Consider the following 21,734-nt stretch of genomic DNA (forward strand, 5'->3'; position numbering starts at 1 on the left):
TCTAAGTGTAATCTACTCATATCATATTTTCATAGCTTCTTTGCTGAGGAAATCTGGCATAATATGGCTTTAATGGCGATGAAATCAAGAAAGAAGAAAATTTTATATTCAAATTAATTTACACAAAGTGCTTTTGAATAGAGAGATGAATCTACGACTGGTTTAAAATGCTCTCCCTATCAAGTAGATCTAGAAAACAACAAGTAGGTAAGTTACGGACTTATTTCTAGAGCTAAACCTTAAAAGCGCCGTCTACGATAAGACTTATCAAATCATTATTTGCAACTCATTTTATTGAGATCTACGTTTGGAAAAAATCTTAAGTGTATTTACACTCATCCTACTTATCAGTATTCATAGGAACATCTTGAATATAAAATCAGATAAGGGGTTCTTCGGGTTTTATTGAGATCTTAAGGGGAAATAAAAAGTGGATGGAATGGAAATAAATCAAAGATGCTACTCAGTTTTTATTTAAAACGTAAATCGGCTTTCATCTATTTATCTATATGAACTTGTACCAATATCTTCCAAAGAAAATTACGAGCAAGACGTGTACAATAAAAAATTTAAAAGTTTTAGTTTCAAACCCTCTTCACGTTTTTTGATACCTAGAGGCATTGTCAAGCTTCAAAGATATCTATAGTATGATAGAGTTATCGGAAGGTTTTTTTTTTTCATTTATTATTTATTTATTTTTCATTTACAATAAATTTTCTTCTTCTCATTTTGTTTAATGGCTTTTAGACAATAAATAATACTTGCTGAATTAAATGATATTCATCCAGAAGATCAGGTGTAGGCCTAAGCGCTGGCTGATAAACAATTACATATTTACATGAATATCGGCAATAGAAGAACGAATTGACATCGATAAAGAGAGCATTACAAATAAATTTTATGATTATTCTTATTTTGAAATCATCATCATCATCAACAACAACCGATAGATAACCGCTGCTGGACATAATAGGTCTCTTTTAGGGACGCCACGGTCTTGCGTCGCCTTAATCCAGCGGCTCCCTGTTAGTCTGATGTCGTCCGTCCACGTAATTTCGCAATAGAGACGTAATTGCAAAAGTTCCAAAAAACTCTACACAATTGCAACATTGTACAGTTTTAATTCTACAAAATTAAAACCTAACACCGCGTTTCATAATTAGAAGAAAATTGTATTATTTAAGTTCTGCGTAAAAAAATTGTGGTAGCTGAGAGGCGCGCCAGAATTTATATTCCGCAGTGCGACTCATAAATTTGAGTGAACGTCCTAGCATCGCTAGTTGTTCTACGTGCGCGCACAGCGCGAGCCCTGATAAAGTGTTCAAAATTGTGTTCCTAGCTACTCAAAGTTAACCGTAACCTTCGCCAGCTAACCATGCAGTGGTTAAGTGGTGCTAAGTTATCGAAATCAATATCAAAACTTATTTATTTCATTTATGGGAACTAGTATCTTTTACATCAGTGACTCTACCACCGTTCGGAATACAGACACTACGAGGTGAGCCGGCAAGAAACTCAGCAGTTGCTCTTTTCAAATCTTAAAAACTTACAATATGTAGCAATACACTACACCAATTTGTGGGCAACTGAATGCTCAACCAGTTGTTTCCATACTTCCAGTTATTATTATACTTATAGATTATTATTAGCGTCAATTATTATTATAAAGTCAATTATAAAGTCAATTATATTATATAGGGTACTTTCACTCATGTGCCTTGGGTGCACCGACTCTATCTATGAGGACGACTCACTTGTTCGATTGAAGCAATGCATACTCGAACAATTCTAAGATGTGTCCACATCATCCGAGCATTTCACATGCTAGGCTGTCGCATGAACTTGTGCGGTTGATTTAGACACACCCCTGTGACAGAAATTTTAATATCCTAATATGGTTTCTTGAACAAGACTTTTCGGAAATTATAATACTATTCAATTAGCACACTGCCAACTTATTATTTAAGCCGCTGAAAGGCCATCATGAACTTCAGACAATTAAATTTAATATCAACGGAAAATTTCTAATACAATTCTGGGAAATTTAAGATCCAAATATTATAAACTTTATTATTTTGCGTAGCAAAACTTTCCTGCTGTAAAAGACCATGAATTTAAGCCACAATTAAAATATTTTAAATGCTTACACCAATTATATTTTATTAAAAAATTGTTTGGAAAAGATTATAATATGAGTAACCTACTTTATAATCCACAGCAAAAAACCAACGATAACCTTATCTATACTAATAATTTTTTTGTCTAAAATGATTAAGTGCTCATTGCTAACGGAATAAAACCTTAAAGACTTCAGAGTGACGAACCTCCTCACAATTATACGTACTACGAGTACCATCTGGGACAACCCGAACAATAACCGTACAACGTTTCACTTAGGGATAATGGATAATCTTAATAAACAAGAAAATTTTGTAAAAATATTCTACACGAAATGTGGTCAAAATTTGCTACGCATGCAAACAATGTTGACCGAAGTTGGTACAACTGAGCGGGTGACGGACTTTGGAAGTCCGAATTCGGCATTTTCTTTTGCTCCGCGACTCAGAGAGCACGTTAAGCCGTCGGTCCCGGTTATTATCACTTAGGTACATCAGACAATAACATCAAATATCTAGTTCTCTTAGTCGGGTTGCATGAATCCCAAGAAAACTCCTACTATTATGTGAATTAATGGGAAGGATCACGATCCTCAGAAATAAGGAATATGCCGCCAAGAAAAGACCTAAAGGTATAACTAGTTTGAACTCGTGAGAATCGGAATATACTGGGAACTAAAACGCATCTCTCGTGCTTGAAATTTCACAGCCTCTATAATGTATTACGCCGGAATACAGCAATACATTGCATTGTTGCTTAGCAAGTGAATATACGAGTATGACAAAGCCTCCGCAAGACCCGCCGACCTACATACGGCGCTTATGCCGGCGATTTATGAGTTTATCACTATATGTCAGGTGTTCAAAGGACTATTTGTTGTTGTTTTTAACCCCCGACCCAAAAGGAGGGGTTTTATAGGTTTGACGCGTGTATCTGTCTGTGGCATCGTAGCTCCTAAACTAATGAACCGATTTTAATTTAGTTTTTTTTGTTTGAAAGGTGGCTTAATCGAGAGTGTTCTTAGCTATAATCCAAGAAAATCGGTTCAGCCGTTTGAAAGTTATCAGCTCTTTTCTAGTTACTGTAACCTTCACTTGTCGGGGGTGTTATAAATTTTTAATTTACTCTTGTAATGTGTATGCTCGAGAAGTCCCCTTGCAGCTGAGGACTAAAATTAAGATTACTGGCTGAATCGGCCTTTTCAGGATTGTGACGAAGTAGATTCCTTCTATATGAATGACTGTGACCTATAGCTAGCAAAAATTAAGTTAAGGCCCATTTTTATTTCACTCTGTACTCAGAGTATATTCCCTATGTATTTCCTACATTTTCTGTCATCATTTCATGGAATTTATAAGTCATAAGGACCGACTTTTAAATTTGGTAAATGAACTGAGGAATACATTTGGTTAATGGGCAGTTTTTGTTTTGGATATCTATCAGACATCAGAATTCATCAGTCAAAGTTACCGAAAAGTATTGCCGATTGAATAATTACTGCTAATCAATGAAATATCAAATACTTTCAATATTACGCTCGAAATGCAGTTGGTTGCAAATAAAATATATCCTTGAAATTCCAAGATAATTTAGATATTGTGGTATGAAAATATCTTGATTTCAAGGAAAGTTCCTCAACATAAATTCTACTTTAGCCGCAACAAAACTCTTGGGTTTGTAATAAAGGACAACTAACACAAAGTTAGTATTTACCTTCCAACCCGAATACATCTAACTTTATTCAACTTAATATTCGTATTGAAATAGATCTCTGTAAATAGAAATAGGTCAGTCTTCTAACTAGTTTTGTCAGCGTGTAAATGTAGATGACACGATTTTTCGTGTTTTTATATTATTTTTATGAAAACGTTATAATATCTAATATTCCAAGTAGAAAATATATGTCCGTAACTCCACCCACGTGAATATGGGATTTGAAAAACCTTGAAAATACTTTCATCACAGAAAATTAAAGAATTCCCACGAGAATTCGTTAATTTTCTGTGATAAAAGTACCCTATGCCCGTCTCCAGGATGGAAGCTATTACTTTACCAAATATAATAATAATAATAGATGACTATGACTGTATCCACGTGGATTTAGGTTTCTTAAGAATCTCGTGGAAACTCTGAATTTCGGGACAAAAAATAGCCTATGCCCATCCCTCGGTTATCTATTCCTCGGTTACGCACTAACCCTGAACCTTTCGTCAAAATCTGTTTAATTGATAAGCCGCGCCGCAGAAAGATTCACTTTCACATTTTTAGTTAACATTAGTATGGATTAATAAAATTTTGTAATGTGATACATTTACAGACTTTACCATTTAAAATTTTCCACATAACTAAGTTTTTTCCTGTTTAACATTTAACATTATCCACATAACTAAGTTTTTTCCTGTTATAGCTGTGATCTTAACAAGCTTTGCGGTGACTGCGGCCTGCCACGACGCTCCGTCCATTCGCCGAACGACACGGTCCAATGTTTATTCCAGATAAACGATGTATCTTTGCGGCATGATTCGACGCTTTTTTTTATTTCACAATGATCAAGGGCGTTAATTAATAGGGGGTTGAAAGTTTGCATGAAAATCCATGATTTTTTCAAGTTATGTTCCTGAAAATTTTCAATTGGGCTTTCGGTTAAAGTGAAGAAAAGAAATATGTGTTCCAGGTTTTTAGAAAATTGCACCACCTCACCGATTGTCTAAAATTCCATTAAATTAAAATCACCCGTTCGATTCCGATGTTTTATTGTTCCAGGATGAGTGAAATTACCATGATATTCACGTTACATTTCAAAAAAGGGTAGGAATAAAATTAACGTCGAGATATTGAACTTCTAAAACATACTGTCCTAAACAAATAATAAATATAATACTCGTTGAATATAAGGTGCGCCTGTTTCTATTTTATCATCTATTTTATCCAATCAAATATCAACACAGACTGCGAAGCCATAGCCTCGAATGTAAACTTGCATTCCATCCATAACGACCGTAAGCCTCGCTAGCGGTTTACTCATCACACTAATATTATAAAGGCGAAAGTTTGTATGTGTGTGTGTGTGTGTGTGTGTGTGTGTGTGTGTGTGTGTGTGTATGTTTGTTACTCCTTCACGCAAAAACTACTGGACGGATTTGGCTGAAATTCGGAATGGAGATAGATAATACACTGGATTAGCACATAGGCTACTTTTTATCCCGGAAAACCAAAGAGTTCCCACGGGATTTTGAAAAAACCTTCATCCACGTGAACGAAGTCGCGGGCATCAGCTAGTAAGTCATAAACCTGCACTTGATAGTTAATAACTACCTAAGTACTTGAGTTTTATTGGCTCTGCATCCATCGCCTCGTGTTGCAAATTTAATTGCACACGTGTATCAAGTTAGAAAGGAATAAAATGTAATTTATTGCGTAAAGCGTTATACCCGCCACTTCATCCGCGTGTAATTAAGTTTATAAAATCCCATGGGAATTCTGATTTTCTGAACAATTTTTTTCACAAGCGTGTGTGAAAAAATAATTCGAAATTATGATAATATAACAAATTAAACGTTTCTCTTAATAAGTTTTTATGTTGTAATCTTTTTGAATTGTTTTATTAATTATTCCCCTTTAACCCTCACAAAACGATGTTTGCAAAAGGAGTCTTTCCCCAATTAGCTGATAATTAGAATTTATAAGAGGCTCATTATATACAACACCATTATCTGTACTAAGACGTCATTATTTCTTTTGTCGGATAATTATGTTGTACGAGGTAATTATAATAATTGCTTCTAGCAGCATATTAGATTTAACCCTTTTAAGGGGAAGCTTTGTACCTATCTTGTAATTTTTAACCCCCGACCCAAAAAGAGGTGTGTTATAAGTTTGACGTGTGTATCTGTGTTTCTGTCTGTGGCATCGTAGCTCCTAAACTAATGAACCGATTTTAATTTCGTTTTTTTCGTTTGAAAGGTTGCTTGATCGGGAGTGTTCTTAGATATAATCCAAGAAAATCGGTTCAGCCGTTTGAAAGTTATCAGCTCTTTTCTAGTTACTGTAACCTTCACTTGTCGGGGGGTTATAAATTTTTAATTTACACTTGTAACTAAAAATAGTTGAAAGATGGCACAAACACAATAGTACAAACAGACGGACTTGCATTTATTACAAAAAGTTGTCATATTGAGCAGCAATTTGTGATAGCGAAATGGATTCAAAATGAAATAAGTTCACTAGTGGTGCTTTTTGTTCCATCCATCCATCCATCAGCCTGTAAGCGTCCACTGCTGGACATAGGCCTTTCCAAGAGCGCGCTTTTTTGTTATTCATGAAAAAAAAAATCTTTATAAGCTAGGGACAAATCTAGCAAAACTTCGCAATATTGCATAGATATTTTAAAGAAATTGTTTTAAGTGAAAAGAATAGCAAAAAAGCTCGATATGGAAATTCGGTTCATGTGCATTGACGTAAAATGCTTTTTCTATTATTAAGAACCAAAGCAATTAAAACGAAAAAATTAAACCACATGAATACAAAACAGTCCATGACAATAATAAATTCGTATGGAGTAATTATATTTTTTTAAAAGCTTTTGACTACTTGAGCATACAAAATGTATTCGCTTAAAACAACTTTTATGAAAATGTGTTTATTATTTTACCATCGCTGTGCCTTTAATGTATCGTGCATCAATGTTTTATATGTCCGTACTTTTCGTACTCAGCTTTTGTAGATAGAAATACGATGTTGATGATAAATAAGAGTCATTTCTAAACAACGCGGCGAAAGCTTGTGTCGTTCTCATTAAAGTTTGGCCGATACCGACAGCTTAAAAACCTTTGTACAGGTATCTTTAAAACAAGAGTGAATAGGCATCTTCTAGATAAACGCGTCTCATCTTAGGCCACATCACCACTTTCCATCAGGTGTGATTGTGGTCAAGCGCTTGCCTAAAAACCGAGTCGACTGATATAGGTGTAATTCCACTAATCTTCCACAATTTAATCTTGAGCCGCTTGTGCCCAACGTACCCCAACGAAGCGCTTGAATTACACGCGCAGATTAATGCACCCAGTGGAGGATCTCCTAATACTGTGTTATTGACATTCCAGCACCTTGGGTCCCCAAAGTTTAGTTTTCAAAGCCTTTACCTCACTTTGAATTTCAGAACAAAATATGAAAAGTATAATAAAAGGCATACGAGAGAAATATTCCTTTCTAAAACCGTACATACCATATGGGGTCCTAGATTCATGGGACGATTTGAACCCACGTTTATACCTCGCCGTTCATATTTACTGGTTGAAATTCTACGGCATGTGGTATTATAATATCACTCCAACTAGCGCTTACTTCTGGGTGCGCTTGACATACACCATGGTGGTATTGTGGCTTGTTTGCTTCCTGCCTTGCATTGGAGAAGTTGTTTATTTGTCAAGGCGAGGCGAAAATATTGGAGATATTGCTGAGGGGTAATATCCTATATACATAAATATTATATGGAATTTATTCCATAATTATAAGAATAATATTGTAAATATCATATTATTATCAAATTACAAGCCCATAAACTAAGCGTGAAATGATAATAAAGCGTGCAGCCTGAAGCGTGATATGGAAGCGACTTTGGGGGTATGATTGCGTCGCGAGGCTTTGTTTTGTTCAGCAACGTGGTTGGTGTAGACCAAGTCCTTCTACCGAGGGATGCATTTTCATTGGTCGAGGCGCGTCCTTGCCGGCCACGTTGCCTGCGCGGGCGCAAAGCAATGCCTCGCGAAGCTGCCGCGCTTATAGGGTCGCATCTATTTAAATATTTGTATTATTTGTAAAAGTGCAGTAAATGGATATGTAAAATATGTATAAACCACATGTGAGAGAGCACACACGGCATTTATTATTCATCACAGTCCAACTAAATATGCGCGAGCTTTAAACGTGATATTTAAAAACATGCACTCTTTCCAGGCTGTACTTATTCCTGAGCGAAATGTACACGTATTTTAAAATTGCTGTATTTTGGCTGAATAAGGGTAAAATTTTAAACCTTCTCAAATTTTTACATTGCGATGAATTCAAACCGGAGGAGAACGAGCACCGAGCGATTTTGAAAAAAAGTATTAAAACGGCGCGCTTCGTAATGACGTACTATTCTACTATGTGTATCGGAGCTATCTCGGGTAAACACGGATTTTATTTTGTGCTTATTAGAAACGATCCTTGATTTGTTGGATAGATATAAGGATTATTTTGTGAAGTCCATGATACACAAGACTTAATTTGCTTCCGGCTTCCATTTTCCCCACTAGCTATAATATTGGTACCTATCTTCTTGGCAGGCGCGTTCCACTTAAGGCTGCATTATGTTGCAGATACATATACCTACCAATGAATTTTTTCATATAACTCAATTTTAAGTCATTTTGAATTCTCTTTCGGGGGGGGGGGGGGGGGGGGGTGGCCACTATTTTAGGTTCTTAAAATTTTGTTTCTTGTTAATTGTTTGTACAGTTGCAATTTTGTTGCCGCTCGCCGAGAATTTTGATATACTACCAACAAATGTGGAGTATCCGTATTTCGATGTGAACAAATCACCGATGTACACCATTATTTACCTCCATCATGTAAGTTTTTTTTAAACTTTGACACTAAAAATTAATCTTCGTCAGTCAAATCTAGTCTTATCTAGCCTGTATGACTACTGGGCAAAGGCCTTCCTTCGATTCTGCCACAACTTCCTATTGTGCGGTGCTTTTGAGCTATTTTATCAAAAAAACATCTAGTAGGTATATTGCACCAGCAACGCTTTGACGGTGTCGTTAATGATTTACCGGGAATTAATAAAAGAACCAGACGGTTCCGATAAGTAGAGGTGCTATATGGCCAACATCGGCTACTCCCGTTTTGGATTCTATCCGTTTGAATATTTAATTTATTTTTATTCAGATACAAGTTAGTCCTTGACTGCAATCTCACCTCGTGGTAAGTGATGATGTAATCTAAAATGGAAGCGGGCTAACCTGGAAGGGAAATGACAATTTGGTTTCTACACGGCATCGTACTGGAACGTATCTACCACAGCACTTACCATTGCGCCAAGTATAACACAAATCTTACAATTACACTAATCGTTTGCTTATTTCACAGATTTATTACAAGCCTGCGACCTGCATCATAGATGGTGTCATGGACACCATACTTGCAGCATTCATTGCGGCAGCTAGTAAGATCGTAAACCAAGATTTTGCTATCATTCTCCCTTACTAAATATTTTGAAATTGTTAGATATAGTTTACCGTTATGTACTTAAGAGGGGTCTCTCCGTCACTCGTTTCATACAAACGTAGTTCCAATTTCATTTGAATATTAAGCAACCAAAGTCAATGAAATTTTGCACACATATTCTAGAAACTAATATCTTTGTCTGTGGTTTTCCAGATTTCTGTTTTCAAAGTTATGCGGTCTTAAAAATTTACATACAAATCTTTGAGCCCCTGTAATTTTAAAACTACATATTTTTTGAAAAATCTAAAACACCACAGACACCGATATTAGTTTCTAGAATATGTCTGCATAAATTGTTGGACTTTGGTTGCTTAATATTCAAATTAAATTGGAACTACGATTGTATGAAGCGAGTGACGGAGAGAGCCATGTTAACATTTTTTGCTACTACGATAGCCAAAAATTAAACCCGTTATAACATAATATACTATTTTATTAGGCTGTAGGCCTGGAATACATTTGAGATTTATTAGTTTTTTTTTTCAGTTGGGCAAATAGAAATCTTAGCATATAATCTGCGAAATTTCAAAGCTTTAGCAGAAAGAAAACGTAAAAGAGATGCAGTAAAGGCCATGCAACGTATTTACATCAAAGATTTCCAATATTATAATGATAACTATTACATACATTTTATATTGAAAAAGAGTATCATCCATTACGATGCCATCATACGGTTAGTTAAAGCTGAAAGCTTTTTCATTTCCTTTTAAACAAGCAAAACAAATCTAATTATATTTACTCCCTTTTATAGTAGCTCTCTTTTCTATAGAAATACTATATTTACAATTCCACTTTGTCTACAATCGCATTTTTAATGAGTAAATGAAAGATATCTAAATATCTTTCATCAGAAACGGAGTGTTACGTAATAACACGTATGTGATACTGATAACGTAATTTAATATATAGTAGAATTCACTTTGAGAATTTTTATGAATAATACTATTTGCATACAATGTTTCCTTACAAGTCGCAATTTATGATAAAATATGATATAATTTATTATTTATGACTGAAATAGTTTACATTTTTTTTTAACAAAATGGACTTTTTATTACCTTCTTTCGATATGACTTTTTCCCATCTAGGTGACTCCACCTAAAATGGAGCAAAATGAAAGAAAGTGGACTCCCGCTTTCCTACATTTTGCTGCCCACTTTGCGCTGTCTTGAGCATCCGATTTAGGCGGTCTATCGGCTCTCAAGTGTGCATTCAAAATGTATTTTCTATTACATAATGATTTATATTGTGCCCATGTATATTTAATTTCAGATACGTGTCTATGATGGAAAGTGCTTTTAGTTTGGCTTCCGCCCTGCAGTTCATGCTAAGCGTGATGGTTCTTTGTTTAGTAGGAATACAATTTTTATCGGTAAGTTTTTTATTACGTATATTTTTAATTTTCAATCAATATAAACGAATATAATTATGATGATTAGGGTTCCGAATGTCCGCAGTCCGCACCCTTATCACTCGTGTGTCTGTTTTGTTGATCTATCTGTCTATCTGTCTGTTATCTGTCAGTTTTTAAAACTACGGACACCAGTTTGACCATTTTCTTCCAGATTGAAAATCCGAGTAGTCACCCCATGCAAATCGTATGGATGGCAGTTTATTTGACATGTATGCTGATAGAGGTATTCATAGTATGCTGGTTCGGCAACGAACTTATATTGAAGGTAATCAATCTCTTCCATTCATCCTGGTACAATTTATTTTGTTCCCGAGCCTGGCTGACAGGCTCTATGTAACATATCGTATAGGTACACTATATCACTTGCTATAGAAGCACGTTGTAAAACTTTTCTGATAAAAGCTTGAGACAAGTGTAGTTAGACATTTTTAGTTTATAGTGGCGTGGTTAGGTCGTAACATAATCCCTACTAATATAATAAACGCGAAAGTGTGTCCGTCCAGCAGCGAAGTACCAAGTGTAACAAAATTATCATATTATATCTATAAAATTCGTGTGTATTCAGAATGTTCAGTGTACGAAGTAGAGTTAGTCCATAGATTTTTACTAAATAACGTTGTGCCTTTTTTGGGAGGATCAAACAGTCCTATCAAATATTTAATTTGAAACCCGAAACGTTCATTTCAATTTACGCCCAAACTGCTTTACTGAATGGAAAGGCAATTAATTTATTTAAAAAGTCCCAAATTCCCTAATAGGTAAAAAGGCTTCTATAAATTGCCTCTTTTTTTTTGGTTGAGATATTTTTAAATAGTTACTGTATCAATTAATTAGTGAAGTATGTCTTTCACTCTGCATGAATGAGAAATTCCTCAGTTATATTGTTATAAAAATGTAATTCATTTTGCGCCCACAATATATCCTATCTGATACTTTTACTATTTGAAAATTCACCTAACTGTGTGACATACTTATTATTATCAAACAAATCTCTTTAGATCTATTAGGGTACCAATATATTTTGTTAAATTGGATAACGAATTTTCATTACTTTCATTCGTCGAATCTTATGAAACTGCGCACGAATTTCATTTCCATGACAATAGGACGTTGTATAAATTTCGGATTCCAATTCATCAATCCTAAAGCTGCAGGGGTACTGACCAAATAAACCGAGGTTCTACCATAATAATCAAATGATCTATTGATTATTATGGTAGGTATAACCCGCCAAAGTTAACATGGAATCCGAATGGCCCATTTTATTTAATTGGTTTGCTTTTTCTATATATAAAATTTAAAAAATAAACCATTTTGTTTGCACTCAACCACTCATATGAATCGATACTCAACAAACACTTCCTATTTTTTTTTTGTCAGTACGATGCGCTTTTGCGCTAAGCGAAACCTCAAGTGTACTATGACAGACTTTAAAACAAGTATAAATTAAAAATTCATAACACCCCCGACAAGTGAAAGTTACAGTAACTAGAAAAGAGCTGATAACTTTCAAACGGCTGCACCGATTTTCTTGGATTATAGCTAAGAACACTCTCGATCAAGCCACCTTTCAAGCAAAAAAAACTAAATTAAAATCGGTTCATTCGTTTAGGCGCTACGATGCCACAGACACACAGATACACAGATACACACGTCAAACTTATAACACCCCTCTTTTCGGGTCGGGGGTTAATAAACTTAATTGTATTACAGAGTCTTGAGCTACGACAAGCTGCGTTCGATGGACCATGGCTTGAAACTGATGCCAAGACCAGCATGTTCATCGTGATATTACTGGAACGCTGCAATCGCCCTCTGAGAGTCACTGCAGGCAAAGTATTCACACTTTCATTGGATACTTATACCTATGTAAGTGCATTTTTACCACTTAGAAAAGTTAGATAGTAATTTTTGACTGGCGCGAAAATAATTCAGCTAATCATTGCGCGCGTCCGCACGCTATTTTGTACGCGCGAATTATTATAGTATAAGCAAGTCTCTGTTGTTCTTGTGTTTAAAATCTTATCGTCAAGCAATAAGGTCTGTATTTCATTGGTATACATTCTTAGGTTGCGCTTTTCTACGCAAACGAATTTTGTCGATGCGACTTATAAAAGTGTCAGTACAGTACAAAATAAAAGCTTTTGTCACAAAGGTACCAAATTCAATACGTAGGCACTCGTAGCTACATGCATGAATTACACTGGATCACTGACTGCTAAAAATGTATTATAATCCCTAGTCGGTAACGAAAAAAGATTTAACATTGGATTGTAGCCTCAATATTCATAACCTGAAATTTTTGTAAAACAAATCACTCACATTTAATCCAATAAACTTTTGTTTCAGCTCATAAACTGGTCGTACAAAGCATTTGCAGTGATGAGAAATATGAAAAAATAATACTTATCTACAACGTGGAATTGTAAGCTACCAGTAATATCTAATTGTAATTTATCCTTCTTTAAATAAATATCACTGAATTTGGTTTAATTAGCAAAAAATATTACTTATTTGTATAATTTTACTAAATACTAAGGTAGGTTGTGTGACAAATACAATAAAATTAATTCACCAGCAGCGTTTTAGAACGTTTTATTTATCGACCTAAATTCCTCTGTCCTCGTACGTTTTAGAAATCTCCAGTATTCCAAATGTATTTATTTAGGTACACTCGAGCAATGAAAATCGGCCCGAAAGATTCTATAATTTACCTATCTTTTATCTTGATAAAATAATAGCTACAGCATAATTTGTACAAGTGTACATAAAGTCTTATAAATATTAGACACTAGAGGATGCCCACGATTTCGTCCGCGTGGATGTAGGTTTTTGAAGATCCCGTGGGAACTGTTTGGATTTCCGGGATAAAATGTTCTCTATGTCAATAACATGGACGCAGCTACTTCGGTACCAAATTTCATACAAATCGGTTGAGCGGATGGGTCTTTAGGAATCCCGTGGGAACTCTTTGATTTTCCGGAATAAAAAGTAGCCTATGTCCGTCTCCGGGATATAAGCTAACTCTGTACCAAATTTCGTACAAATCGGTTCAACTGTTGGGCCGTGAAAAGGTAGCAGACAGACAGACATACAGACACACTTTCGCATTTATAATATTAAGTATGGATTTCTATTTAAAATTTATAGTTACCAAATCGGTATGAGTATGTATTACAAGTACTTCGTCTCTTATTACATCTTTATTACCAGAGTTAACTATTACTAATCTGATAATGGACTAGCGGAGCCCGCGTAGGCCAGACCTTCGTTATCTAAATTTATAAAAGGCGAACCTGACTGACACATGGAGGAACTATACCTATAATTGAGATTGGACCATGGTTGTTATCTCTCAAAGCCACCATGATCCAAACTCCATAACAGCTGATCGTTCCTGGCAGTATTGAGGACAATACGCAGAGGAACTTTCAGCTTTTATAAAATAACGAAGGTCTCGCCCTCGCGGGCTCTCTCTCTATAAAGCTCTTTTCAATCTTAAGATTAATTAATCGTTGTATATTTATGTAAAATAAGCGTATTAACCTTACTTAGTCAGTACTTTACGAGTACTGACTAAATTGAAAAAAAGTAGATTGTCTTGAGATCATTTTATTTTACTTCATGAAAATTGTTCAGTCATTAGTTAAGTTTTTATAAGGGAGCACAGTGGGTAATTTAATTTGAATAATGAAAACAATCAGTCAAATAATTAAGAGGACATTTTCTTAACCTATTCAAATATTCAGGACTATTCTATTAGATACTTTCCTGAACTTTTCTCATAAAAAAGTCTTATAATCAGAATTTTATAGGTAGGTATATTAATTTTATTATAAGTTCTTTGCCATTCTAAGTAAAACATAATACGTGACAGCGTGAAATTACAATAATTACAATCACTAATAATTCAATTCCTTATGACAATAATACCTATCGTTAAATAATAAATTATAAAGTTTGGATCTACAATTATAATACCTAGCTACGCAGATATCCATACAAAACTAATTAAAGTTAGAAGTGTTCAAAACTACAAATCAACTAAAGCTAACAAAACAAAATATTTACTAACTGTAACTACTTACAACTCTATAGTTTTCATAGGAAAGAAACTAGGTTGTTTTTAATTTCAGGTTTATGTCCTCGTATAAGAATTAACAATGACAAGTTTATTTTTATCTCGCTTAATTCAGGGGGCTAATAGATACCGTACCTACAAAGATTTTTATTCAAATAATATCTTACAAGTGCTTTGCAATAATTGTCAAGAGAATCCAGTACTGCACTCGTTCGGAATGCACTTTCTTCCGAGAAGAACCAGCAAGAAACTCAGCGTCTGCTAATATATCGCATCTATTGCAATAATCACAATTGGATGTATTGCTTCAAGGCTTCTTCTTGTTGCGGTTGTAAATTCTAGCCAATAATGAGGGGGTCTGCCAGTAAAAGGTGATTGCAATGTTCACACTGGCACGCCTAAGCCCTACTATTACTATTATACCTATTACTACTACCAGAACACTAGCCTATCCGCACATGATAGAACTGAGGTCTGACCGAAGCCAATTGAGCGGGACAATCTGTGCTTCTCGTTTGTCGTTAAGAAGAAGGTGAAAATCGAGTTAAGGCAGTGCCAGTACTGCTACTACCATTAAGTGCGTTAAAGGTAACGATAAATTGGCAGGGGACTGAGTGTCGCTTCTTTACATAGTAATAACAACTGCTATAAAGCTATCAAACTTTAATTTATTACTAAGTTGCGAGATTTTGCAGACAAACTACTTAAAAGATAAAACTTCTCACACAACCGTATAGCATGTGAATGTCCTTTAAGTATGTGAGTTCCTAAAGAGGGATCAAAATCGTAAACAGTTGACCTAGAATAACAAACCTACATGTCATTGTTCCTTTTTCTTAGTCGTTCATTCGCTTTTGCGCAGATCCCAAGAATGCCGCTGCTATATATCAACGAGGCCCGCTTTTAATCTCGCAAGCCCTATTTATTCACATTTATTTCGAAGGTATTTTCTTATCGGAATTTCCCCGCGGCACCGAGAGCATTTTCTGTGTTTAACAGATTTGTGTCTTCTATCGTTGTCCCCTGTGAAAGGGTGGAGGTATTTCTGTAAGGTATTTTTAGACTTATGATTTCTGGGTAAGTATATTTTAATAATGTGTTATATATATAATCAATACAGGCATGTAAACAATGAACCTAAAACTAAAAACCTTAAAAAAATATTATATAATATAAATATAATATTCAATACTGCCCATGACAGCTCGAACTTCATCTCTCGCACTACAGTAGGTATATCGTTGTGACCACGGCCCATGCATCTGGGTCGAAATATCGATATTTCAAAATCATCGTATTGATCGTACATACCCGTTTTTTTTTCTTTATAATATAGCTCTTTAGGCTCATACTCTACACTTCATAATATATGAAAATATGTTTGGACTCGACACAATAGTGAGCAGTCGATGTAAATGTAATATTCCCATGTAAAATTTGACAAATTCAAATCTAAAACGCAATTATGAAAATCTTTGTAAACAAACAAAGTCGTTATGAAAGTGGTTAATGGAAACTCTTAACAGAGGGTCTGTTTGTTTTACTTATACAAAATCTCTTTGTGGAGGATAAACTCAAGCTCTAATTCATTCAAGTTTTAATGAACACAACAGGAACGTTTCAAAATTAAAATATGCAATCGTTCGTCATGTTCGGTTAATACAGACAAGAATTAATTTAACACTGTGTATCTTTAACATTGCGTAAATAGTGGTGGCCTAGTGATTAAGCATTTATTATTTTATTTAAATTAAAATAGTAATGTAATACTAAGTAGTATTTTACTTAAATTGAATCTTGTTGTATTCAACAATCACATGGAAGTAGGTATCCAACTCAGTTACAATATTGTGTCAAGAACAACTGGTGAAAAAACTATGTTCCGCCCAACAATCTCCTACGTAGTTTTTTCTATTCTACTATTTCGGTTCTACCTAATTGGATGATACCCATGAGCATCTACATTGCGACATTTTGATATCGTCTCAATAACGCAAACGGTTCCCCGCACTTCCAAAGTTGGAGTAAGGCCAAGTCGCATTACTTAAACCGACAAATTCCTGGTTAAGTATGACTTGGCTAGCACTTGTAGTTCTATTAGCTTTACGTAACGATTGAATAAAATTTAACTAAAATTTTTGTTTATTTTTTTTCTTTATTGGAGACGATGCTACTGTTACTATATTAAAAAGTAGTCGGACTTCGTCTGTGTTGGTGTTAGCTGGCGGGCGTGCTCTGACTTTATGGAGGGTTTTTTTTTTGTTAAATTGACTGGAAAGCGCTCTAGGGGGTGCCGTGCGTGTGTCGGCGAGCGCCGGCACAGACGGGGTCAATACTTGTATAGTTAACTAACTTGTTACAAATAACTACAAACTTGACATTGGTTAATCTTTGTAAAGCCAGACGAGAGAGCAAAAAAAAAGTTGTCATAGAACTTGGGTAGGTACTTGTATAGCTTGTAAAGGCATTTTTACCTAACTCGTTTAAAAAAATCTTGAAAAGGGTCTTTAGATTTCCGTACCTTATACCTACTTAGTGGAAAAATAATCACTCCCTACCCGTATTATAAATGCGAAAGTGTGTTTTTTGTTGGTTTACTAGTTTGTCTTTCAATCACGCTGAAACGGAGCAACAGATCAGCTTGGTTTTTTGCATGAATATAATGTAGTTAGCGATCTGGAAAGTGATATAGGCTATACTTTTTATCCTGAAAAATCAGATAAACTGCACGAGATTTTGAAAACGTAAAACCATGTGGACGAAGTCGCGAGCATTAACTAGTTTCACATAAAAAGTTCTCCTCACCGGCCATCATCAGAATTTATATACATACTATATTTATCTACTTGTCTGATTTTCTTATAGTTTTAATTATTCAAATAATAAGTTAAGTATAGTATAATAAGTATATATTAATAAGTATTTCTATAAATAATTCAGTTGATGATAACAGAATACTCGTATTAATTATAATTTGAACCTACCTACTTAAATTCTCAGAAAATTTTCCCCTACGCGTGTCCTTTAATAGTAATCCTTTCTTTTTAACCCCCGACCCAAAAAGAGGGGTGTTATAAGTTTGACGTGTGTATCTGTGTATCTGTGTATCTGTCTGTGGCATCGTAGCGCCTAAACGAATGAACCGATTTTAATTTAGTTTTTTTTGTTTGAAAGGTGGCTTGATCGAGAGTGTTCTTAGCTATAATCCAAAAAAATTGGTTCAGCCGTTTAAGAGTTATCAGCTCTTTTCTAGTTTTGTTGTAGAAAAGAAGGTTAGATAACCGTTAGGTTCTTAATATTATGTCAATAGACAAATGTCAAGCTGTCAAGATGGACGTTGCCTAAATACATAATTATTTATTTGAAAATGATGTTTTGGAAAACTCAAATACTTTGGATCGTCGGGGGTGTTATAAATTTTTAATTTACACTTGTAATACCTAAATTATTATGTCAGAAATTATACCTAGCCTATAATTTATAGCTGTAATTTGTAAGTTGATAAATAATAACTTGACTTAGATTGATGTAGCGTTTAATTACAACCAACCGGAGAGACTTGCGTTAGTCAACAACTCTGATAGTTGGACCGCAAAACTTTGCCATAATGAATGAAGAGTTTCCCAACTAATTTGCCATGGCACCGCAAGGCCAACACCCCTTAAACCCATTAATATCGCTTTTGAACTAGCAATTGTTGCCAACCAGTCGGGCGTGTAATGTCTCAAAACATAGCCTTTCAAAATTTAGCTAGTTCGATCGAGATTACCATTCTATTCTGAAAACAATACAGACACAAGAACAGCAATCTGTGGTATTGTACCGGTTAATACAAATATACTTGAAATATATAATGCAAGCGTGAATATTATAGGGCATATTTCTCACTATACAGCATATTATATACAGTCGAGACGTAAGCACAGACGTAAGCGCGGTTAAGAGGGCTCTCTCCGTCACTCGTTTCATGCAATCGTAGTTCCAATTTCATTTGAATATTAAGCAACCAAAGTCCATGAAATTTTGCAGACATCTTCTAGAAACTAATATCTATGTCTGTGGTTTTCCAGATTTCTGTTAAAATATTCGGTTTCAAAGTTACGCGGTCTTAAAAACTTTCATACAAATCTTTGAGCCCCTGTAATTTTAAAACTACATATTTTTAGAAAAATCTAAAACACCACAGACACAGATATTAGTTTCTACAATATGTCTGCAAAATTTCATGGACTTTGGTGGCTTAATATTCAAATGAAATTGGAACTACGATTGTATGAAACGAGTGACGGAGAGAGCCCTGTTAAGTAGGTACGGCGAGTCACGGCCTTTTTTTTGTTGAAAATATCCCCTATATATGTACAATTTAATGTAGGTATTTGATTCTTTCAACATTTGATCGTTGTCTGAATACAAAACAGTAATACTTGCATCTCCTCCTTGACGCCACTGTGATTCTTTTCAGAGAGTGCAGTTATAAATAATTACAACTTGAACACTGCACGCTACCTCGACCACGCCACCGCCGCTTCTTGATATTCGTTCTGTGAGCGATACGAATAGGCAACAAAGAGTATTAAACTCTTAACAAAGCTAAGAAAGCGTATTTCCAAATAGAGCCGAATTCAAAACCTGCAACTATATGGAACCAAAAGCTTAATTTGCTATAATCCGCTAAACCAAACAAATCTGTATGGTGCAACATGCAGCATGCGACATGCAAACTGATAAACATGCAGAAAAAGACAGCCACCACGCCAGCCATACGCACCACCACTACGCAGCACCACACAAATCCCAAGCGTGCGTCGAGTGGTTTTGGGATTTGTGTGGTGCTGCGTACTAAACTAAGAAAGATTTTCGAGCCGGGCCGAAGCAGAGGTAGATCTTTAATGATTTTATCAACAAAAACAAAAGTTAGTTGAGATAATTATTCGTGTTTTGCTAATAAAGTAATCAACAAGGTGTCCAAAGGTGTCACTTAACAAGCATGTATAGGAAATATACTTGTACCTAGTGTGTGTTTCCAGTTCAATAAATATTAAAAAGAAAAATCATGACTCACTTAGTAACTAAGTGATTAGCTTCAACGCAACACCCAGCTCAAACCCTTGGGCTAGACAAATCTAGAAAGCTGAAATTTTGCAAAGATTTAGGTTATTTTGCAAATAAGGTCTGATTTTTTCCACGAGAGGATGGGTTTATAAACACAAACTTTTTACACTAGCAGTTTCACTTAGGCCCTTATATTATTACAATGTCCATATACTATAGTCATATTGTATGAGGCATCATTATCGCAGTTTATGACGGCATTAACGACGAATTCCTCCACCTCGTTAACCTTCCTATCTTTGGGTCGTAAATTCTATCCTGCCGTAATAATATCTATTCTACGCAGCGATTGGATAATAATATTACTCGTATATTGTTTGAATATAATTTAATTTAATCTTATTGAAGCCCTTATTAATGTCGATTAAATTTTTCCTCTATTTCCTGATTAAAATTAATAAAAGCAATGCCCAGCCGCGTATCAATCGATGGTTGGTTATAACAACATTGCTGTGGCTCTAAGACTTTTGAAGTCCGAAATAATTTCTTCTGCACAGCTACGAATCTTAAGAGAAGTTTCTCTAATGTGCTCTCCATAAAAACGTTGTTTGAACATTAACCAATCAAACTGGAGACAGCTTTGTATTGTTTTTAATAAAATACTAGCTGATACCCGCGACTTCGTTCGCGTGGATGTAGGTTTTTAAAATTCCCGTGGGAACTCTTTGATTTTCCGGGATAAAAAGTAGCCTATGTGCTAATTCAGGGTATAATCTATCTCCATTCTAAATTTCAGCCCAATCCGTCCAGTAGTTTTTGCGTGAAGGAGTAACAAACATACACACACACACACACACACACACACACACACACACACACACACACACACACACACACATACAAACTTTCTCCTTTATAATATTAGTGTGATATCATTGATCTAGATTTTTCGATTTTTAGATAATCGTAATACTTGGTAACGGTTAATAAGATGAAACAAGTTAATTTGATATATAACTTTGACAGGAAACCACTAATTGGAATACCTATTTGATAAACATTAAAGTCTCGAGTCTTTTTCAACCCACTGAGTAGGTTTATGGACAAAGTCGTTACCTATTTCTTTAAAAAATAAGGTCACAACTTCGGGAAAATCGTTTCCGGTCCCAAGCTTTCCAAGTGAGTAATTACAGTCCGTCAATTTTCTGGGCAGTATATTTTCAGGGTCCCGTACCTCAAAAGTGAAAAGGAACTCTTATAGGATCACTTTGTTGTCTATCTGTCTTTAGTATTTATCAAGAAACCTATAGGGTACTTCGCGTTGACCTAGAATCATGAAAAGCTGGTAGGTAGGTCTTATAACACAAGTAAAGGGAAAAATCGGAAAACCGTGTATTTGTCCTTATATCACAAAAAATAATTAAAAATTGTTATTTTTTGTACGATGGTATGGAATATGGAACCCTTCGTGTACTAGTCCGACTCGCACTTGACTGGTTTTTCGTTATGTAAGTACTTTGGACAAAATCTTTGGTGAAAATACAGCTAACAAAGATACGGATCTTCTTGGGAAAATGTATAGCTAACACATTCGCACGATCTTTCTCTTCGTCGAAAGTTACAATCGTCTTTGTCATAATGACCCCTTCTTTTTGTACATGGTAGAGATTTATTGGGTTGGCTCGCAGATCCTTTTATATTCAACTCGAATATAAGAATAGTTAAATTCATGGGTTTAACAGTTCAGTATCAATAACGCGTTCCATAAGAACATAGGTTGGTTCTCATTTGAATTTG

At 35.1% G+C, this 21,734-nt stretch overlaps 1 protein-coding gene across 1 annotated transcript; it reads left to right on the top strand.

Moving 5' to 3' along the window:
- Positions 1 to 647: 647 nt before the first annotated feature.
- Positions 648 to 13,241, top strand: LOC123874561 (odorant receptor 2a-like). The gene is made up of 10 exons (XM_045919996.1): positions 648 to 666; positions 7,304 to 7,580; positions 8,074 to 8,285; positions 8,617 to 8,729; positions 9,253 to 9,328; positions 9,877 to 10,063; positions 10,663 to 10,762; positions 10,956 to 11,069; positions 12,518 to 12,673; positions 13,154 to 13,241. Exons 1-10 carry the CDS (start codon positions 648 to 650, stop codon positions 13,205 to 13,207), a joined length of 1,308 nt encoding a protein of 435 aa, XP_045775952.1. The 3' UTR covers positions 13,208 to 13,241.
- Positions 13,242 to 21,734: the final 8,493 nt, after the last annotated feature.

Source organism: Maniola jurtina, chromosome 18, assembly GCF_905333055.1.
Source record: "Maniola jurtina chromosome 18, ilManJurt1.1, whole genome shotgun sequence".
NCBI lineage: Eukaryota > Metazoa > Arthropoda > Insecta > Lepidoptera > Nymphalidae > Maniola > Maniola jurtina.